Genomic DNA, 18053 nt, shown 5'->3' on the forward strand with positions numbered 1-18053 from the left:
ATATATTCAGCATCCTCCAGTGTCAATCCTTCAAACTCACATCAAGTTGAGGTCACTGTGCGCCCGCCATTTGTAAAGTTATTCCCACCAGTAAATTGAACTAAAGGACGGAAACTACCTTCTCTGGCCACACCATCAGGAACAATATGATGGGGTGCAAGATCCCCGCGGCAAAGAACGACAAAAAGTGAGGCCTTCTCCTTCAATGCAGGAACACTCATTCACAACATTTATCTTTATCAGAGATTGAGCCCTCACTCCTTATTTGGATGGAATAAGAACCATATTTTCCTCCCAAAAACATCACTTTGTTTTACAGAACCCACTTCCACCAGGTCAGAGTTTGTACAAATGTTTGTATCTGTCTGTCCTACTATCGAAATTTCCAAGACAATTTATGTAACCAACCAAAGTTTGCTTCTGAATCCTTCATGTGTTATAAACATGCATGACTGCTCCTCCGCTAAAGGCTGACGCTGTGAAAAATAGCGGCAATAAAACAAATAATTATCAGTAAACATTTATTGTGTGCATACCAGAAGGCGGCCAACAATACACAAAGTCTGTCCAAAAATGCTTGAAAAGTCTGAAACATGAATTAAAAACTCTTAAATCCAGATTAATAGAACCACTAATTCTATCCTATATGCAAATGGTACTTTTTATTTGTTCCATTAAATTCATATTTGTATTAACAGTTAAGTAAGAGAGTGCAACATAAAATGGCCCTTTCACATTACTCCCTAAGTTGCAAAATCCAACGAAATTCAAGAGGAGTGACAAAAGCAAAACAAATTAGAGAAGAAATCACCTCATCCAGAAAAGAAGTAGCAACAAAAAACAATACATTTCAGGTACCTCTATTTGGAGAGCAATTGGACAGCTTTACTGATCAAGGGTGGATAACATGAGATTATGAAAATAAATATGTACTTAGCTGTAACAATAGTTTTGAAACTAGAATACTTTTGTAGATACAAATGCTGTGCATTATTCCGCCACAGAATTACTGGCTACATAATTGTCCTTATTTTTTGTCCCATCTTTGACGGTGGTAAGTACCATCCCTTTATGACGTTACATGTAAGCGTGCAATTCGCCAGTGCATATGCTTCTATCGCTCTTAGGCATACCTTAATCGAAGCATAAGCTAGATTTCATGAGGGTACTTGGACACAATGCAAAGTCTTGGCATTTTCTATTTTTGTTTGTAGGTAACTGGTCTATGTGTAGCGCCCCCCTATTTTTGTAAGATTCTTTGTACCTCTCCCTGATCTAGCTCCCACTCCTGCGAGATTCCTTCTGTCTGCCTAATCTGCTCCGCGTCTATGATTTTCTACCCCAGCATGTGTATCGCTGTCAGTGATATCTTTTTTTGGAGTGCCCATATTCAGATCTCCTGTGCTAGTTTGCATAGCACCATCATGGCAGGCCCTCCTGACACCCCCCGCCCCCAACCACCCACCCTCCCTTGTTTGTTCATGAAGAATATTGGTGTTGGGTTGTCTGTCTGGATCTTTACTATCTCTCTGATATGTTTGTGAAAGGCCTTCAAGTCAAAGAAGTCTGTTGTGAGTTGTAATATTTTTATGAGTTTTTCAGCTTTCTGTGGGTTCCTTTAGCCCCTGATCTGTTGATTCTCCTGCATGCACCCACCCAGTGTAGGTTGAGACTGTTGTGATGGTGACCTAGAGAAGTGGGTATTTTGAGTGGCCTGCCTCTTGTGATGTTTTCTGCTACCCATTACTATATTTACTTTTGCACAAGATCCTCCCAGTCCCCCACAGATTGTAACGATTGGCTCAGCAGCCTTTCTTGGAGGAGTGTCCCATGGGGTCTGGCAGGTGGGATTCATGTAATGCTTGAAGCCATCATTCTCAGCAATTTCAGGTTTTCACTCTCAGATGGTCTCTTCCTGCAGCGGCAAACCTGCTATGTCAATGCCTGCACTCTCTTTTGAACCAGGCATGCCTTTATCGCAACTGAATCTGCCCCAGATATCCATTTTCTTCATAGGGAGTTGTGAAGACTTCTCATTGTTCACTTAGAAACTCAGTATGTCTACTACTTCCATTATTATTTTGTATACCATTCTGGAAGTCTTGCGAGTTTGCCTTTCACCATCCAATCCAATCGGTTGGGGTACGCTTGTATCTCCTGCTTTCTCAAGTGAGCTGCTACTTCTGTAAGACATTTTGTAAACACACTTGGTGCTTACTTTATTCCAAGGGTAAAACTTAGAATTAGTAATGTGAATTGTGTACCACAAACTTAAGGGATTTATTGTGCTTGAAGTTCATCAGGGTGTGCAAATATGTGTCCATTGAGGTCTACAGTTGCTATGTAATCCTCTTCTTTTAGCAATGGGATGGTTTTCTACAGTGAAGTTGTCTTGAAATTTTGTGTCTGGTGAATGTCTTCTGTAATCTTAGGTCTATGATGGGTCTCAATATTACATTTTGTTTGGGGATGAGGAAGCAGAGAGAGTACAGTCATTAGGTTTGTTACTCTTTTGGCACCTGCCCTACTGGTCCTTCTGTATGAGGTTGTGTATTTCCTGTTTTTAACAGTGTCATTTCCTCTCCTTTGCAAGCTCTCCTGTTTGGCTTGACATCTGATGTTATCATTCCTAACTCTAGGCAGTAACTGTGTTTTAAGACGTTCGCACCCATTTGTGATGCGTGATGTTCCTCAATTCCAGGAGCAAACCTCCCAGTCTACTCCCTAAATGTGTTTGATGCTGAGGGCTTCTCTTTGCGAGTCACTTGCTGTCTGTGGCTGATCCGTTTATGGTCTGCCATCACCAAAGGCCGTGACTCAAAAGAAGTGACTCCACGCCAATGGGTATGGCCATGCAGTACTAGGTCTCTACACACTCACCCCTTGGGAGCACTGTGTTGGTTGTAGAATGGTCTGCAAATTCTCTCTTTCAATTGCTCTCCTGGAAGGAGGAGTACTCCTACTGTAAGACCACCTGAATTGTAGGGGCCCACTGCCTTTTCCATATGATTGTATTTTTGTATCTGCTGGAGAGAGTCATCAACTGCAGCTCCGTGCGGCTTTCCCCTGTAAAAGACATAATTATCAAAGAAATGTGGACTTCTTGTTTAAAGCTGGATACTATTAGTAAGGCACGTATTCTTAGTGTAGTGTCCATGCACATCGGTCTGCTGGTTGCTTTAGCAGCTTCAAGGGCTGACTTGAGGCTGGAATTTAAGATGGTCTTTCCTGCTTGTATTGCATTTGTATTGTTCTGGGACATGTTGCATCAGTTCTTTCTTTTCCTTCTACCGTTAATAACACTAGAATGTGTGGTGCGTCACTGTGTGGCTGCTGAATGCCTCATCTTTCTTCCTTCCATCTCAAACAGCTTATTTTCCTTCTCTGGGACTGGTCCTTTGGATGCTGGAGCATTAGCCCTTTTCCTCGCAGTGGAGTCTGCAAGCTCATTGCTTGTTGTCTAGTAAGTCTTTCTAGAGGGTTTATATTTCTTCTCTAGCCTTGTTCTTACTACTTCAGAGAAAGCTGACTTGTTAAATGCTTCTTTCCTCTGGTTCATGATTCAAGGTAGCAGGGGCAAAAACTCTTTCTTCAGTGATAGCAGTATTTCTGGGAGGAAACACTCTAGGGCCTGTCTTTTTCTAGCTGTACTTTTAAGTGTCTACTCTCCTTTTAATGACAACATCGTACAGAAAAAAGTCATCCAGTTGGGCTGGCAGAGAATGGATGGAGACAGACCTGTGCTCAGGAGAGTTGGTGTCTAAGTCTTTCCATACATCCTCATCCCCTTGGGATGCCACTAAGATGAGTTGGTCATATTACTCATCCTCATCATAAAACTCCAACCTGCTCTTCCGCTGTGGGTTCTGAAACACGCTAGGGGTTCTGTGTCTGCTTGGCTCCCCTCTTCTATCCTAATTAATGTTTCGAATAAATGGTTAGTCTGTGAGACCAAAGTGCAGGCTATGGCTGATGCTAATCTGCTGTAACCATCATCATTGTTATGATATATCAAATTACTATGCATCAATGTACAATTCGCCATTACAGTTAGCGTGAATCACTAACTGTATAATCAGTGTTGTGTGCTGAGGTATTTTAGGCACTTTAAGGCCTTCAAAGAATTTTGGTCTCCAGAAAACCCAGGTACTAATGTTAATACATATGGCAAAAACCAGCTTCAAAAGTAAAATATGTCACCATAGGATGCAAGAAGGATATACAAATAAAATTAAAGGAAAAGAACAGTCACAAAAAGGCCACAAAAATAAGACAAGTAGAATTTTCTTTTTAAAGTGATTGATGACCAGCGCTCCTAGAACAGACCAACTGGGTTACGTTAAAAATGTTGGCAAAGCTTTGTGAAGGATACATGCTAAGAACTATTTCTTTTCTCTCGAAAGCATTACAAATGTATTAAGTGATATAAGGGAACCACAGCAGAACCTCTGATGGTTATTCCTCAAACTGTTCAGACAAGATCTAAATACTGCGGAAATGACTGCTGGTAACATTAGAACTGGACCAGTCATTTCACATTATCCTTAGAAGAGTGGCATTGAGGACTCTACACAAGTTGTCTGGAGAAGCGCAAAAGTCTCAGAGATCAGAACTTTTTTTAGACTTCTTCTTCAGGCTATCCCTGTAGAAAACAGTTAGACTGTGAATATGCAAGCTGTTCCAGCCTGTATGAGGATACACTGACTATATTCATCAGGGTACTTTATTTGGAGCCTCTACAAAATATACAAAATATGGCCCTTAGGAAGAGTCCTGTTGCTTCACTGTTCGCGTATTAAGGTGTCAGCTGAAATTCTTACCTGTTTCTGTCCAGTGAAGTGCGTGCCACAAGCTCATAGATCTGAGGTACATACTCGCATGTGGAAATGATGAAAAAGGCGTTCTCATCTGAAAAATAAATGAAGACTATACAGGAAACCACCATGGCAGAAACCGAAAGTTAATAGACACAACAATGACGGAATTCCTAATTATTTATATACCAACTTGCCACAAATAAAGACAATAGTTTACATAAGTACCAGTTATGAAATCTATGGAAAGTAACTTTTAAAGGTACCACTAATTTGAAAAACAAAATGAAGAAATAATATTGCATACTTGCTAAATCCTTTTCTCAGCAGATGGAAAAGTTAGCAAATTCCTAATTACAGTCAAACTTATATTTTTACAATGTTTCACTGTTCATAAAAGCACTGATGCCCTCCAGGCTGAAGTATCACATTTTATAGAGCAAATACCGAAAGGTTCTGAAACAACAGCCAAAAGGCGGCGGGACCCGAGCCAGTGAAATAAAAAATTTCTTTTTCTTCCCAGCGAGAGTCATCAGATTTTATCCAACTGAGGGTCATTTACCAACTCGTTCATTTAATGCAATGACTCCTGTAACCAGCCTTTTCTTTACATCATTTTATTGTATCAAGTACATGGAAAATGAAGAACACTGAGACATAAATACGGAAATCCGATCCACCCGTCTGAAAAAAGAGAATATCCTACAAATGCAAAGCCGTAGATGCAAGCACAGCAGGCAACGTATATGTCAGGGCTCACTTGATGGACATCATGCTTATACACCAGTCATGCATCCTCAACCGCTCCCGATCACACAATGCAAACAACCATATACATCGAAAGGAGCAGGCCAGAGTGCACTAAAATACTGCATAAACAATTCTCTTAATTCAAATATTTCTAACAGCTATGCCACAGAGTATGTCGACATTGTGGCTTCAGCAGTTTTTCTTCCTGAAAGCTGATGTGCAATATGTACTGTGTAAATTCTTCCAGGCATATAATGCACACTTTCAGAATCATACTAATTGAGACCTAATTACATTGTTATGGCCTCTTAGCAGGTAGCATTGTATGGCTCTGCAGTCTTTGTGCTACCCCAGGAGTGTCCGGGCTGCATATAGGTGCCACTCTTGCATGTTGGCGCCAGTTGCTTCACTCTTTTCCGCACCCTCAGATAGAACAATTATTGGTGACAGTACGCTGATCTCTAACTTAAAAAGTTCTACCTATGTTTCCTGTTCTGCCACTCCAGGAAGGATGAGGAAGACCCAGGTCAGGTCACCAGGGATCGACTGTTGGCAAGTTGCCATGGTATCCCGCCTCAACTGTTCCCATGAAGTCAAAGCAGGAAACTTTAGTAAGGCATAGGCTATTTAGCTTTCCAACAAAGTGAATTGGAATGAAGACACATGATAATAGACTTGTGGGTCTACAAACACACAAAAAACAACAGTTAGGGACCCATTGAATATTGATTTTGGTCCTGACAAAAGCCCAGACCCTTACGGCAACACAGGCTAAAACTTGTTGACAAACAATTTGTGATGTGAAGGACAATTTACACGTCCTTTGAACGTCATAACACCTCCTTTTAATCTTACCGCTGTATACTTCACCTTAGTTAAAAAATTGTTCTAAAACACAGGAGATAATTTTAGTAACAACACCACACGGATCCCACAAATATTTTCCCTAGGATGGAAGTACTCACCTAGGGAACTGAGTGCCTAGGTGTGAAACCCAATGACGACACCACCCAACAACACACCATAGTGGTGATAACTTCACACCACCAGTGGCTAAGATAGGTTGAGGGTTTGGGATAGTTCTGAATAATTTCAGACCACATGGAATCTACAGGGCTCGCTCTCCTTTGATTTGGATGCATTAAGTATAGCATGTAAAATTGTCACAGATGATTAGCCTACACAAACCGTGTCAGGAAAAGAAAAGCGATCTTCTACCTCAGTCTTAAAGAAAGTAATACAACCGTGTTAGACGACTGTTATTGGCTGAAACATGTTGATCTTAGATGGTGGAGTACATTTTATACTCTTTTTACATTTTTAACCATACCACAGGTAGCTTGAAAAATAGCAAAGCACCAGAAGAATAGGAAAAACTTGCAGACAATTTTAACCTGAGATCACATTGTACCTTCAAATAAGAGATCACAAGTCAATAGCGTTGAGCCCATCCAAACACATTACTGATATTGTGTGAGGACCGAAGTACGAAGCATGCCACCAGTAGTACTGGTGGGTGAGGGTTGATTTATAAAACCAACCAGGTATCCTCCACCCCATTCTAATGTAAAAGAGGGACTAGAGAGGTTCAGTCACAAGAGCTCTCTCCAATGATATTGGTACCTAAAACATTGGAAGCTGAGTGACGCATAATTTTTTCTTGTGACTCCACATTTTTCTTTGATATGTGATCCATTCCATCATGGCCTGGGTGGTACGATGCCTATGCAAAGTCACACAATGCCACCAGCTAGCAGGCGGGTGCCCAATCAATCAGGAGTTAAAAAGCACAGCTAATCACCCAATAGGTTATCTGGACGCTTACAGCCTGAGGCTTATCCGAATAGCCAGGTCTTCAGGGCCATTTGGAATTTCGGAAGTGATGTGATGGTCCAGATGTGTTTGGGGAGGCTGTTCCAGGTCTTTGCTTTGATGTGGTAGAAGGAGCATCCTCCACTTCTGCTTTGGTAAATGCAGGGAGTATTGGCAAGTAAAAGAGAGGTGGAATGGTGTTGTCTCAATGGTTGGTGGAAGATGAGGAGGTGGCTAATTTAGGAGGGTCCTTGGATGTGTAGAGCCTTGTGTGCGTGGGTCAGCAGCAGTATCTATAACATTTTCTGAATCCAGTCCGAAAGTTGGGGATATTTTAAAGGTGAGGAATCTGTGGTGAGAAGTGTCATTCAGAAATGTGAGCATTGAACAGGAAGATAATATCACCAAAACATGAGACTTTGTAAGGACAAAACAACAGGCCAATCTCAAGGACCTAGAAGAATAGTACAGACGAAGAATACTTTTGAGATACGATAGAGCGTAACCATGAAGAGATCTGTAGACTAAGCACTGGGTTTTGAATTGTTATCTCTCCTTGATTTCGAGTCACAGAAGTGCTATAAGGGTGGGTGTAATATGGTATTCTGTTTTACCCAGAGTATGAGCCATGCAGCAAAAGTTTGGATTTTGTTATTTGTATAGGTCGTTGCAGTATCCAGGCAGGATAAGACCATAACTAGATAAGGCAATTCTTTTGGGTGAAAGTAGAAGAGCTAGTATTCTGTGCAGATGTTAAGAGGTGATGAACCACATCTTTGATGACAATATTTACTTGGTGAGAGATATTGGACAACACTTACTAATTAAGATACTTAGCAGTGGTATAGGTAGGGTTGCCTTGGGGTCCGGCCAAGAAGGCAGTGATATAAAGATGTTTTTGGTCTGGATTTGCTACGATCAGCATGCTGCTTGCAGAAGATTTTTCTTTCAGGTTGATTTGGGCCTGCATCACCTCTGCGTACATGTGGTTTCAGACACTATGAGCTTAAAGCATATGGGACATCATCAATGACAAGGCTCACACCGCTGGATCTCATTGGGTCTGGGTGTGCCACAGCCCCAATTTGCTGTTATAAAGATTTTTGCCACCAGAGTTTGCAGGCTCATTTACATCAGTAGATTTGCAGAATTCATTATATTAGGTCATTGTAACTGCCTTTGTATCTTCACTTGGGATATCATTGATATTCTGGTCTGATAAAAAAAAAAAAACAACAACGACAACATTGATGAGGCTCGGAGAAGGTGCAGGTTCTTGTGGGACTCCAATAGATAAGCTGGTGGAATCAGAGAAGGTGGTGCAGTTTGACTTCATGAATCCAGTATTTTTCAAAACAACATCTACATAAGGCAAGTCACTTTCACATCAATTATACTCAGTCAATATGTGACCACTGATTATCAATAGTTTGCACCAGGTACAGCAGCATTAGAGCACATGCATGACAACTATTTCTGGTATTGAACAGTCCCTCTCTGAATATAAAGTGGGCAGATTCAGTACAGTGGTGAGGGCAGACGTCAGAATGCAAGTCATTCAAGAAAATATTGTTCACAGGTCTCTACATCCCTCTTCTGCATATAGCGTAACTGTCCCTAAAGTTAGAAGATCCAAATGGGGCGGGAGAAGCTTTGCTACCTGTGCTTCCAAACTCTGGAACACTCTTCCCCCTGATCTTAAGAAAATGACAGGAATGCATTCTTTCAGGAAAGGCCTGAAAACATGGCTTTTTAATCAACAGGTCTTTCATTACCTCAAGTCCTTTTTACTGCTTTTTTGGTTCTTCCTTCAGTGGGTCACCACCTAGACACCCCGGGGCAGGACTACACTTTATAAATTCTCATTTAATTACAAGGAGTGCTGCCAGTTGTCTGGCGAGAATTACCTCTGTGGGATAGACTGGAGACAACCTCAGGTTGAGTGTCTTTCTTATGATGGTATGTGTCATGTTTTAAGAGACTCCTCAAAGCAAGTGAAGATTTGACAATATTGGTAGTTATTAGTAGTGCAGTGAGGCCTATGGTTGCAGATTGTACTTTGTAGATTTCAGCAGACAAGCATCTTTCGTAAAAGATTATCTGATTCGGATTCTTTGGTGCCAATGTGGGTTTAAAGTCAACAAAATGGGTTGGAGAGTGGCATTTGTGCAAACATTTGGGAAACTATGGGAGCTCTAAGTGTTTAAATTTCGTTTTTAAAGACATAAAACAGATTATGCAGAACTCTTTAATGGGTAGATGCAAGAGTAATTAGTCTATCATGACTCAAAGATCCTTATCAGCATTCACCAATTCTTTTGATGACGTTTTAGCCTCAGCAGTCCACATGTGGAAGCAGATCATCTTAGCATTGAGGCTAACAACCTATGGATCAACCCTGTGAGTAATGGCAAAGTTAGGGAAAAAAGGCATACTGGGCACTACCTACAGTAATCCCCAAAAGTTAAAAATAGTTCAGGCATTTCATCAATAATTTGTATGCGGTTCTCATCAAAAGCACTTATTCACGAGGGCGGACTGGCTTAGAGAAGGTGATTGAGTGGTCCCTGGTTTTGTTTCTGTGCTGGATCTGCTCCTTGTTGACGGATAGAAGACAAGGTGTCAGCCTGGCCCCTTACTCTTCAGAAGCCTGCAAACTTATTTGTGGAGAGCCTCAAGGTTCCTTGCTCAGCCTCACCCTCTTCAACACATGCATGATCCCTCTGTCCAATGTCATTTGCGAACACGACCTGAACATCCTCTCCTATCTAACAACGCACAACTTATGCATTCCGTCGCAAGTTTCTCAACACAAGAAACAAGTTCACCACCTGCATGACTGAAGTTGATAACTGGATGAAAGGCAACAGTCTAAAGCTCAATACCAACAAGACAGAAGTAGTGATCTTCGTCAAGAACACTTCACCATGAGACTGCAACTGGTGGGCAGCGGAACTTAAACTCATCATCCATGCCAGGAACCTCGACATCATCATCAACAGCGAACTCGATGTGACCGCAGTGAATGTTGTCACTATATCCTACTTCCACACCTTGAAGATGCTGAGGAAGATCTTCAAAGGGCTCCCAAGCAACAATAGGAAAAACGTCACTCACACTCAAGTAATCAGCAAGTTGGACTTCAAGAACACCCTCTATGGGGATATCACCAAGCAACTCACCAGAAGACTACAAACCTCTGTAGCCAGACTCATCTTCCACCTCCCACACAGAGCTCATATCACACAACACCTCAGAGAGCTCCATTGGGTTCTGATACAAAAATGCCCTAGTTTCAAACTCCTCACACACACATGCAAGACACTACACAACAAAGACACCAACCTACCGGAACAGTCGCATCTCTTTCCACCGACAACCCAAACCCCGCCACTCTGCACAACCCCTACCTGCACACATTCAATACATACACAGAACCAGATCAGGAAGATTGGCGTTCTCTTACATCGCTCCTAACGTGTAGATCAAGCTCCCATTCCACATCAGAGACTCCTCCTCTCTTTTTCAATTCTGCAAGAAGCTGACATCCAGGCTTTTCAATTAACCAACCTCCCATAAGCAGGGATAGGCACATATCTGCTTAGTGCCTGTATACCCTCATGGATGGCAGAGCATCCACAAATACACATAACATAACAAAGAATAGTGCTGACTTGTCTTTAAATGCACCTTATACATCCCTACAAACACAAAGAAAGTCTTTCGAACTAAGCACTGATAAAAATATGACCGTATACACACAAAATGTCGTGCTGACCATTCATGAACAACACGGATGAACTGTTGCAATTGCTATTGGAAGAAAACCAGGGACATGGGTTCACTAATTACTTAAAAATGTATTTTTGTGAGTAGGTTTCCATTTTTACAAATGGTGCTTATATATTTCTGTTCTAAAACAGGTCTCTGTTTTGCCTCAAGTATATATATAGACTTTATTTGCAAAACCCAGGATGGGACATTCCTGTACAAATATATATTCACCAGTCGGCCTCATCAGCATCTATTTGCAAGTGACCGGGTTAATCTTCAGTGCTTTTTCATGGTACTGCTTGCCAATAATATACCCTTTCAGATTCAAAGCCTCCAAATGAGGCAACAGAACTGTCATTAGCATTTAGACACCCTGTCTTCGGTATTGTCATTCAGGTTTAACTGCCTGCCCTCCCAAATCTCCAATCAACCTACCAAATATCATGCAGTGCCTTGTAAGAATTCAAATGAAATCCGTGGGGGAAACCCTTGTTTTTCAGGAAAGCAGGTTTTATTCCCAGAGACTTCATGCAAGTATGCAGACTAGCCCTTTCAGGTTTCCTCTTTTAGGAAAGGATTTAAGTTGAGGTACAAAACTTTGATTTGCTTATTAATGCTTAGGTATTCGATGAACAACAAAAAGAATAGAAACTGTATTTCCCGTTACCATTTTAAAAAAATTATCAGCATTTTAAAAGGAAAACGCGTGCACTGTATGATACTGCTTAATCCAAGCTGAAATAGGAACATGATTTACTCAAGACTGCTTGTGTCACTGAACACTACTCAGGTGTCATGTCCTCCAGGAAAGGACATTGTTATATAAGTAGGTCAGCGGTCTAGCTGATCCAGACAGAAGTGAGATGCCAGGAACTTCCTGGGTGGAGACAGGAAGTACTAGTTTTCCCTCTCACTACATTGAGGGAAGCAGTGAGAATAGGACGTGTGGAGAGTAGCTCCACATCAGTAGGCCATGTATAAAAGCTGAGAAATTAATATAGATGAGTTAATAGCCTGATGCCAGGTGCTGTCTTTTATGCAGAGTGTTATGCTTGCCAGTGCTGTGAAGAGAAACCAATCCAGAACAGGACAACTGGCGACGAAGGTGGGATCGAATATCACGCCTGCAGATAACGGAGGCAAGTAATATAAGAAAGTACTAGTGCTGAGGAAGCACAAATTACTTGCAGCTAGCGTGCAGCTTTAAAGAAAAGCAGGAATTCTCTGAACTACAAGCCATGCATGCTTTAGCCGAGTGGCGGCCATTTTTAAGTCAGACAAGTTGAGAGACAGTCCACTGAAGTCTATGGGGTGGCCATGTTGAAGTCAGACACCCTGAGACAAATCCACTAAAATCAATGAGGCAGCCGTATTGGAATCAGGCAATCCAAGCCTAACTCACTGAAGCCTACTGAGACAGCCATACTAAGGGCAGACACCAAGCCAGGTTGGCTTTTGAAAGGAATACACATAGCTGGGGGCATCAAAGCTGGAACAGCTCTACAAAGAAAATGTGATGCTGCCAGAAAGAATACAGTGATCACCTTTGAGTGAGCTTTTCCAAAATCAAAGAAAAACAACTATACGCAAGACCTCTACCGAAGAGGGCCAACAAATAATACATAAAGTATAGTGAGCAGTCTTGTGGCATTATCATACTAGCACATTCCACCATCATGTCGGTGGGAAAAGAAACACAAAAATCTAACCCCTGCGTTGAAGTGCCACCCCCAGTGAGACAGACGGGCACCCAAGGTTTGGGCCCCAAATGGAAACGGTGGCTGGAGTCACTGGATGAATTTCTTGCAACAACCGGTGAGCGAAGAGACGAAAAACGTCTGCTACTACTACTTCAGCTGGTGGGGCATGAAGGCCGACGCCTAATCAGAAAGTTTTCAACAAAGGACATAGAGACATATGAAAAACTCAAAGAGACACTACGTGCCCATTTCAACACAAAGAAAGAGGTGGATCAAGAACGACTCATCTTCAACGCAGCACGGCAGGAACCAGGTGAATCATTAACAAATTTCATTACAAGGTTACAAAGTCTGGTACAATACTGCAATTTTAATACATTCACAAATGAGGAAGCAATTCGACTCAGGGTAATTGAGGGCTGTTTAATACCAGACACGAAGCGCAAGATCCTTCCAAAGCAGCTCTCGCTAAAGGAAATCATTAGGAGGGCCGAAGCTGGAGAGCGGACCAAAGCAAGAGAATTGCACCTCAATGCAAGAAAGGAAGACAAGAAAAATTAGATATTTCTCATGTCAGTGAGTAAAGTCCAAGAAACCAATAGAGCCAGAAAGAGTGAGGGCAAAGACAGACCAGAAGCAAGATATCACGATAGACAAAGTGAAATGAAATACTCAGATTCAACAATACAAAAGGCAGTGGAGGATGGCAAACAAAAGACCGGGACATTCCGGGATTGTGACAGCCAAACTGAAATAACTTCAAGGAGCCATTCATCAAACTTTCCAGAATATTCTGAAGAAGCATCAAGCAGTGGGACAGATCACACAAATGGAACAGACGACACCATGCCCAACAAGCGTGAAGAAAAAACAAACTACAGAAGATAAGGCAATTCACACCAACTCTGGAAACCGGTATACAAACACACCGGAGCCACCCACTGTTTATCGAACTTCTTAGACTTTTCTGAAGAAGCATCAAGCAGTGGAATATATCACACACATGGCACAGACGACAGTGCGTCCAACAAGCAAGAAGAAGAACCAAACCACATAAGACTGGGCAATTCACTCAGACACCGGAAATGGGTATGCAAACGCACTCAAGACACCCATGACAAGAAGGAGAAAACTGAGAGGAGACAATTAACATCACATGAGAGGAGCAGAGACAAAATGCACTGGGGCCAAACAATAGAAATAAACACTCGGCTATCAAATTATCCCTCGTTGCAAGAGCACATAAGACACTTCGAGAGATGTACCCAAAGAAACGTCCCAAAGACAGCTCCGACTCAAGGAGCAGTTCATCACAGTCCATCAGCTCAAGAGATTCACCAGTGAGAACACACCCAAAAGGACTTCCTCAAAAGAAATCAGCAGAAGATTCATCTGATTCAGAAAGCATGTTTGCACAATCACTCAGGTCAACAGAGTCAAGATCAAGAAAACGCCAATGCAGTCAATCACCCAAATGCACATTGGAATCAGAGAACGTTCTCCCAGTTCAGAGCAAAACATCACATGCCGATGACTCAGAACAATCACTAACCCCACAACGCAACATGTCATGTCAGTTATATTCACATCAAGACATAAATAATATATCTTCACCTCAGATGGGGACAGCTCGGCTGACTCAAAGAGCTTGCAGAATAAGAACGAATGTATGGGACATTACCCAAAAATGTTGGGAAAAGGCTGTCTCATCCCTTTGTAAGAAAGGCAGACATATGTTGACAGAGACATGTCATTCTCAAGGAAAGGGGGATGAGAAAAGAACATGCATATGCCCGGATGGTCAAAGACTTCAACATTCCCAAATGCAACTGGGAGTGGGTGAGGCAAACAGAACAAGTAAATGGGTCCCAGAGCCGACACTTGTTCTCGTGAAGCATCGAAACAACAAACACCTTTCTCAACAGAAACCCCACTCAACATCCACAGAGCTAACAAACCAATCAAGGAGCCCAAAGGATGCACACCTCACCAACGAACACTCCCCGCAACATCTGCAGAACCACTCTCAACATTCGCAGAGCAAAGAAACCAACTACAGAGCCCAAATGATGCACTGAAGAGATTGACTGAATTTCTTTGTAATTGGGGGGAGATGTCATGTCTTCTAAGAAAGGACGTTGTTTTATAAGTAGGTCAGCAGAGCTAACAAACCAGTCAGGGAGCAGAAAGAATGCTCACCTCATTAACGAACACTCCCCGCAACAGACATCACCCTCAACATCCGCAGAACCACTCTCAACATTTGCGGAGCAAAGAAACCAACTACAGTGTCCAAAAGATGCACTGAAGAGATTGACTGAATTTCTTTGTAAGTGGGGGGAGATGTCATGTCCACCAGGAAAGGAAATTGTTATATAAGTAGGTCAGCGGTCTAGCTGACCCAGACAGAAGTGAGATGCCAGGAACTTCCTGGGTGGAGACAGGAAGGACTAGTTTTCCCTCTCACTACATTGAGGGAAGCAGAGAGAATAGGACGTGTGGAGAGTAGCTCCACATCAGTAGGCCATGTATAAAAGCTGAGAAATTAATATAGATGAGTGAATAGCCTGATGCCAGGTGCTGTCTTTTATGCGGAGTGTTATGCTTGCCAGTGCTGTGAAGAGAAACCAATCCAGAACAGGACATCAGGCTCTTAAGATTTAGGTTTTTTACTACTCTGGTAATTCACAAGTTGCTGTATCACACTATGGAATTTTTTAATAGTCTCCAGTATCCCTTGTATACTGTAAAAGAAGCCAGATGAGGAACTGAATCTCATTAAGTTCTTTCTTTTGCTGCAGTTATGTTATTGTGATGGGCTATTTGTCACTGATCTACAACGTTGATATTTTGCAGACTCAAAAGCCTCTCTTTTTTGTCAATAGGCTCTTCTCACTTTCATCTTCTATCTAAAATCCTGTTCCTGAAGCATGTAGCAGAGAAATAAGTTACCCACCTTCAGTAACACTCTTTCGCAAGGATAATCTATCTGACCGCAGAGCCCCACCTTGTGAATGCCCGGGTGGCAGACTGGATCCGAAGATTGTTTTCTTAGTAATTCCCTAACATGCCGCTAGGTGGCATTGAGAAGCTTCACATCAGGTCCGTCCCACCCTAGAAGTGATATATAATCAAAACCTCTGCACAGGACATCCGTTTCTTTCTGATATCTGTCTGAGCTGTGGGACGCGGAGCCCTAGTAATCAGATTGTGTCAGTGGGCTGATCTCTAATTTACATTTTTTAGTATCAGTCAAATTAGTCCATCCCACAAAACTTGGAGGGAGGGTCGAGGAGGAATCTGGGGATAGATAGAGTATGCACCAGAAAGAGAATTACTAAAGATAAGTAACTTGTTCTTCTGATGGACACTTCTTGCCACAAATTCCTCATCTGGTGAATACATACCAGAATAGTACCTCGCTAGCTAATGGATCTGTGGATGGTTAAGACCAAGAAATTGTGCAGGAATGAACAGGAAAAGTGCCCTTCTTACCCTACCTGGTAATCCAGTAGTACTTTTTGAACGTGTGAACTGATGCCCATGTCACAGTTTTGCAGATGTCCAAGATTCATGGTAGCAGCTTTGGTCAAAATAACCCAGAGGCGGGGGCGTGGTTTGGACGCCGAGAGAGATGGCGGCTCAGTGAATCTCTCTGCCCGTGCGAGCGGCGAATAAGGACGGAGGAACGGATCTCGCCGCTCCCGCGACACTACAAGTGGTGGATTCGTTGTTCGGAATGTGAGGGGGCGGCCGAGGAGAAATCTGGAGGTGTTTTGGTGCGGAGAAACGGCTCTCCTGGAACCTCGTGTGCTCCGACCGATGGCCGTGAGAAGGGAAGCAGGCGATGAGACCGCGTGACTGACGAGGTGCTGCCGGCCGGTTTGTAACTCACCAGACAGTGCCTGCGGAGCTTGATCCTGATTGCTGGCTGTTGCGGTGATAAGCTGAGATTTGGAGGGGTGCGAGAATGTGCTGGCGTAGAAGAGCTGCTTAACACTGTGTGGAGCCATTGATGCCTATCGCGCGAACAAGATGGCGGCGCCCGTTTTCTAGGTGGGAACCTCCATGTCATGCAGCGACGCTTGGGGGATGAGCTACGACGAGTGAGGTCTCAACTTAATTGAAGAAGATGGCGGCTACCTTGATCATGTGTTGGAAGGTGGGGATGACAGAATTAGAGCCGCGCCTGTCTCTGGTCAGTTCGGCTAGCGCTGCATGTCATTCGTGATGGGGGCAATGTCGGCGCAAAAGCGAGAATGAGATGTGGCCTGCTCCTCTCCCTTGTGGATTCTAACTGTCTCGGCCGAATCCGCCATACTACCTGCGGCATGGTCTGCCTGCCTTGATCGGAGTATTTGGATCTTATGTCTGGAGAGGTGGAGCTGTGCGTGTCTCCGGTACTACGTTGCGAAGTCTACGGTCTACTAACCTGACACCCTATGATTTCACTTGGCACTCCCGGTGCCATTCTGCACGGATTTATCCTATGACTGCGCAGCCCAGCCTTACGCACATTTGCTGTCTTCACATTGTGTCTCACGTCTCTGTCTATATCTGAAAGTGCGTGCTCCCTCACGGGGATCCACCAACAGCACAGGTAGCGACCACGGAAAGGCCAGGTAATGCAATCAGGCTAACTCGTGTGCTAGACCTGTGGGATTACTGTGCACCGGGTTTGGATACTATAAGACACAGAGGGACCGGCGATCGTAAGTCGCTTTACAGGTGAGGGTTGGTCCACAGGGTGGTAGCTGAGCCCGTTCACGGAATCGGCGTGACTAGCAACCATGGCGGACAGTAAGGAATCAGTGAAAAGCATGAAGAGGCTCAAATCTGATCAATCAAATCCTAGTTCACCCAGCAAGGGAGCGAAAGGTAATCCCGATCCGATGGAACTGATACTTAATAAACTGGATGAAGTTAGGGAGCTAGCTAAGGCTACCAAAGATGAGGTGGCGGCTATCAGGCAGGATAATCGTGAAACCAATGCAAAATTGGTGGAGGCAGAGTCGAGGATCAGCAGGCTTGAGGATCTAGAAGTAAAGTCGTGTGCAGCCATCAACCGCTTATGCATATCATCGGATCACGCTATGCGGAAACTGGCGGAGTTGGAGGACAGGAACAGACGGGGGAACCTACGCATTTTTGGCCTTCCGGAGGGGTCGGAGGATCAGCATGCTAGCTGCGGGGCTTTCCTGGA

At 43.2% G+C, this 18053-nt stretch overlaps 1 protein-coding gene across 1 annotated transcript in view; it reads right to left on the reverse strand.

The window, feature by feature from the left end:
- LOC146772865 (rho guanine nucleotide exchange factor 11-like) overlaps positions 1-18053 on the reverse strand; it is a 260444-nt gene that overhangs the window by 104659 nt on the left and 137732 nt on the right. Inside the window, 1 exon segment of the mRNA XM_085637039.1 lies at positions 4821-4908. Coding sequence (XP_085493165.1) covers positions 4821-4908 — 88 coding nt within the window.

Source organism: Triturus cristatus, chromosome 12 (genome assembly GCF_964204655.1).
Source record: "Triturus cristatus chromosome 12, aTriCri1.1, whole genome shotgun sequence".
Lineage (NCBI taxonomy): Eukaryota > Metazoa > Chordata > Amphibia > Caudata > Salamandridae > Triturus > Triturus cristatus.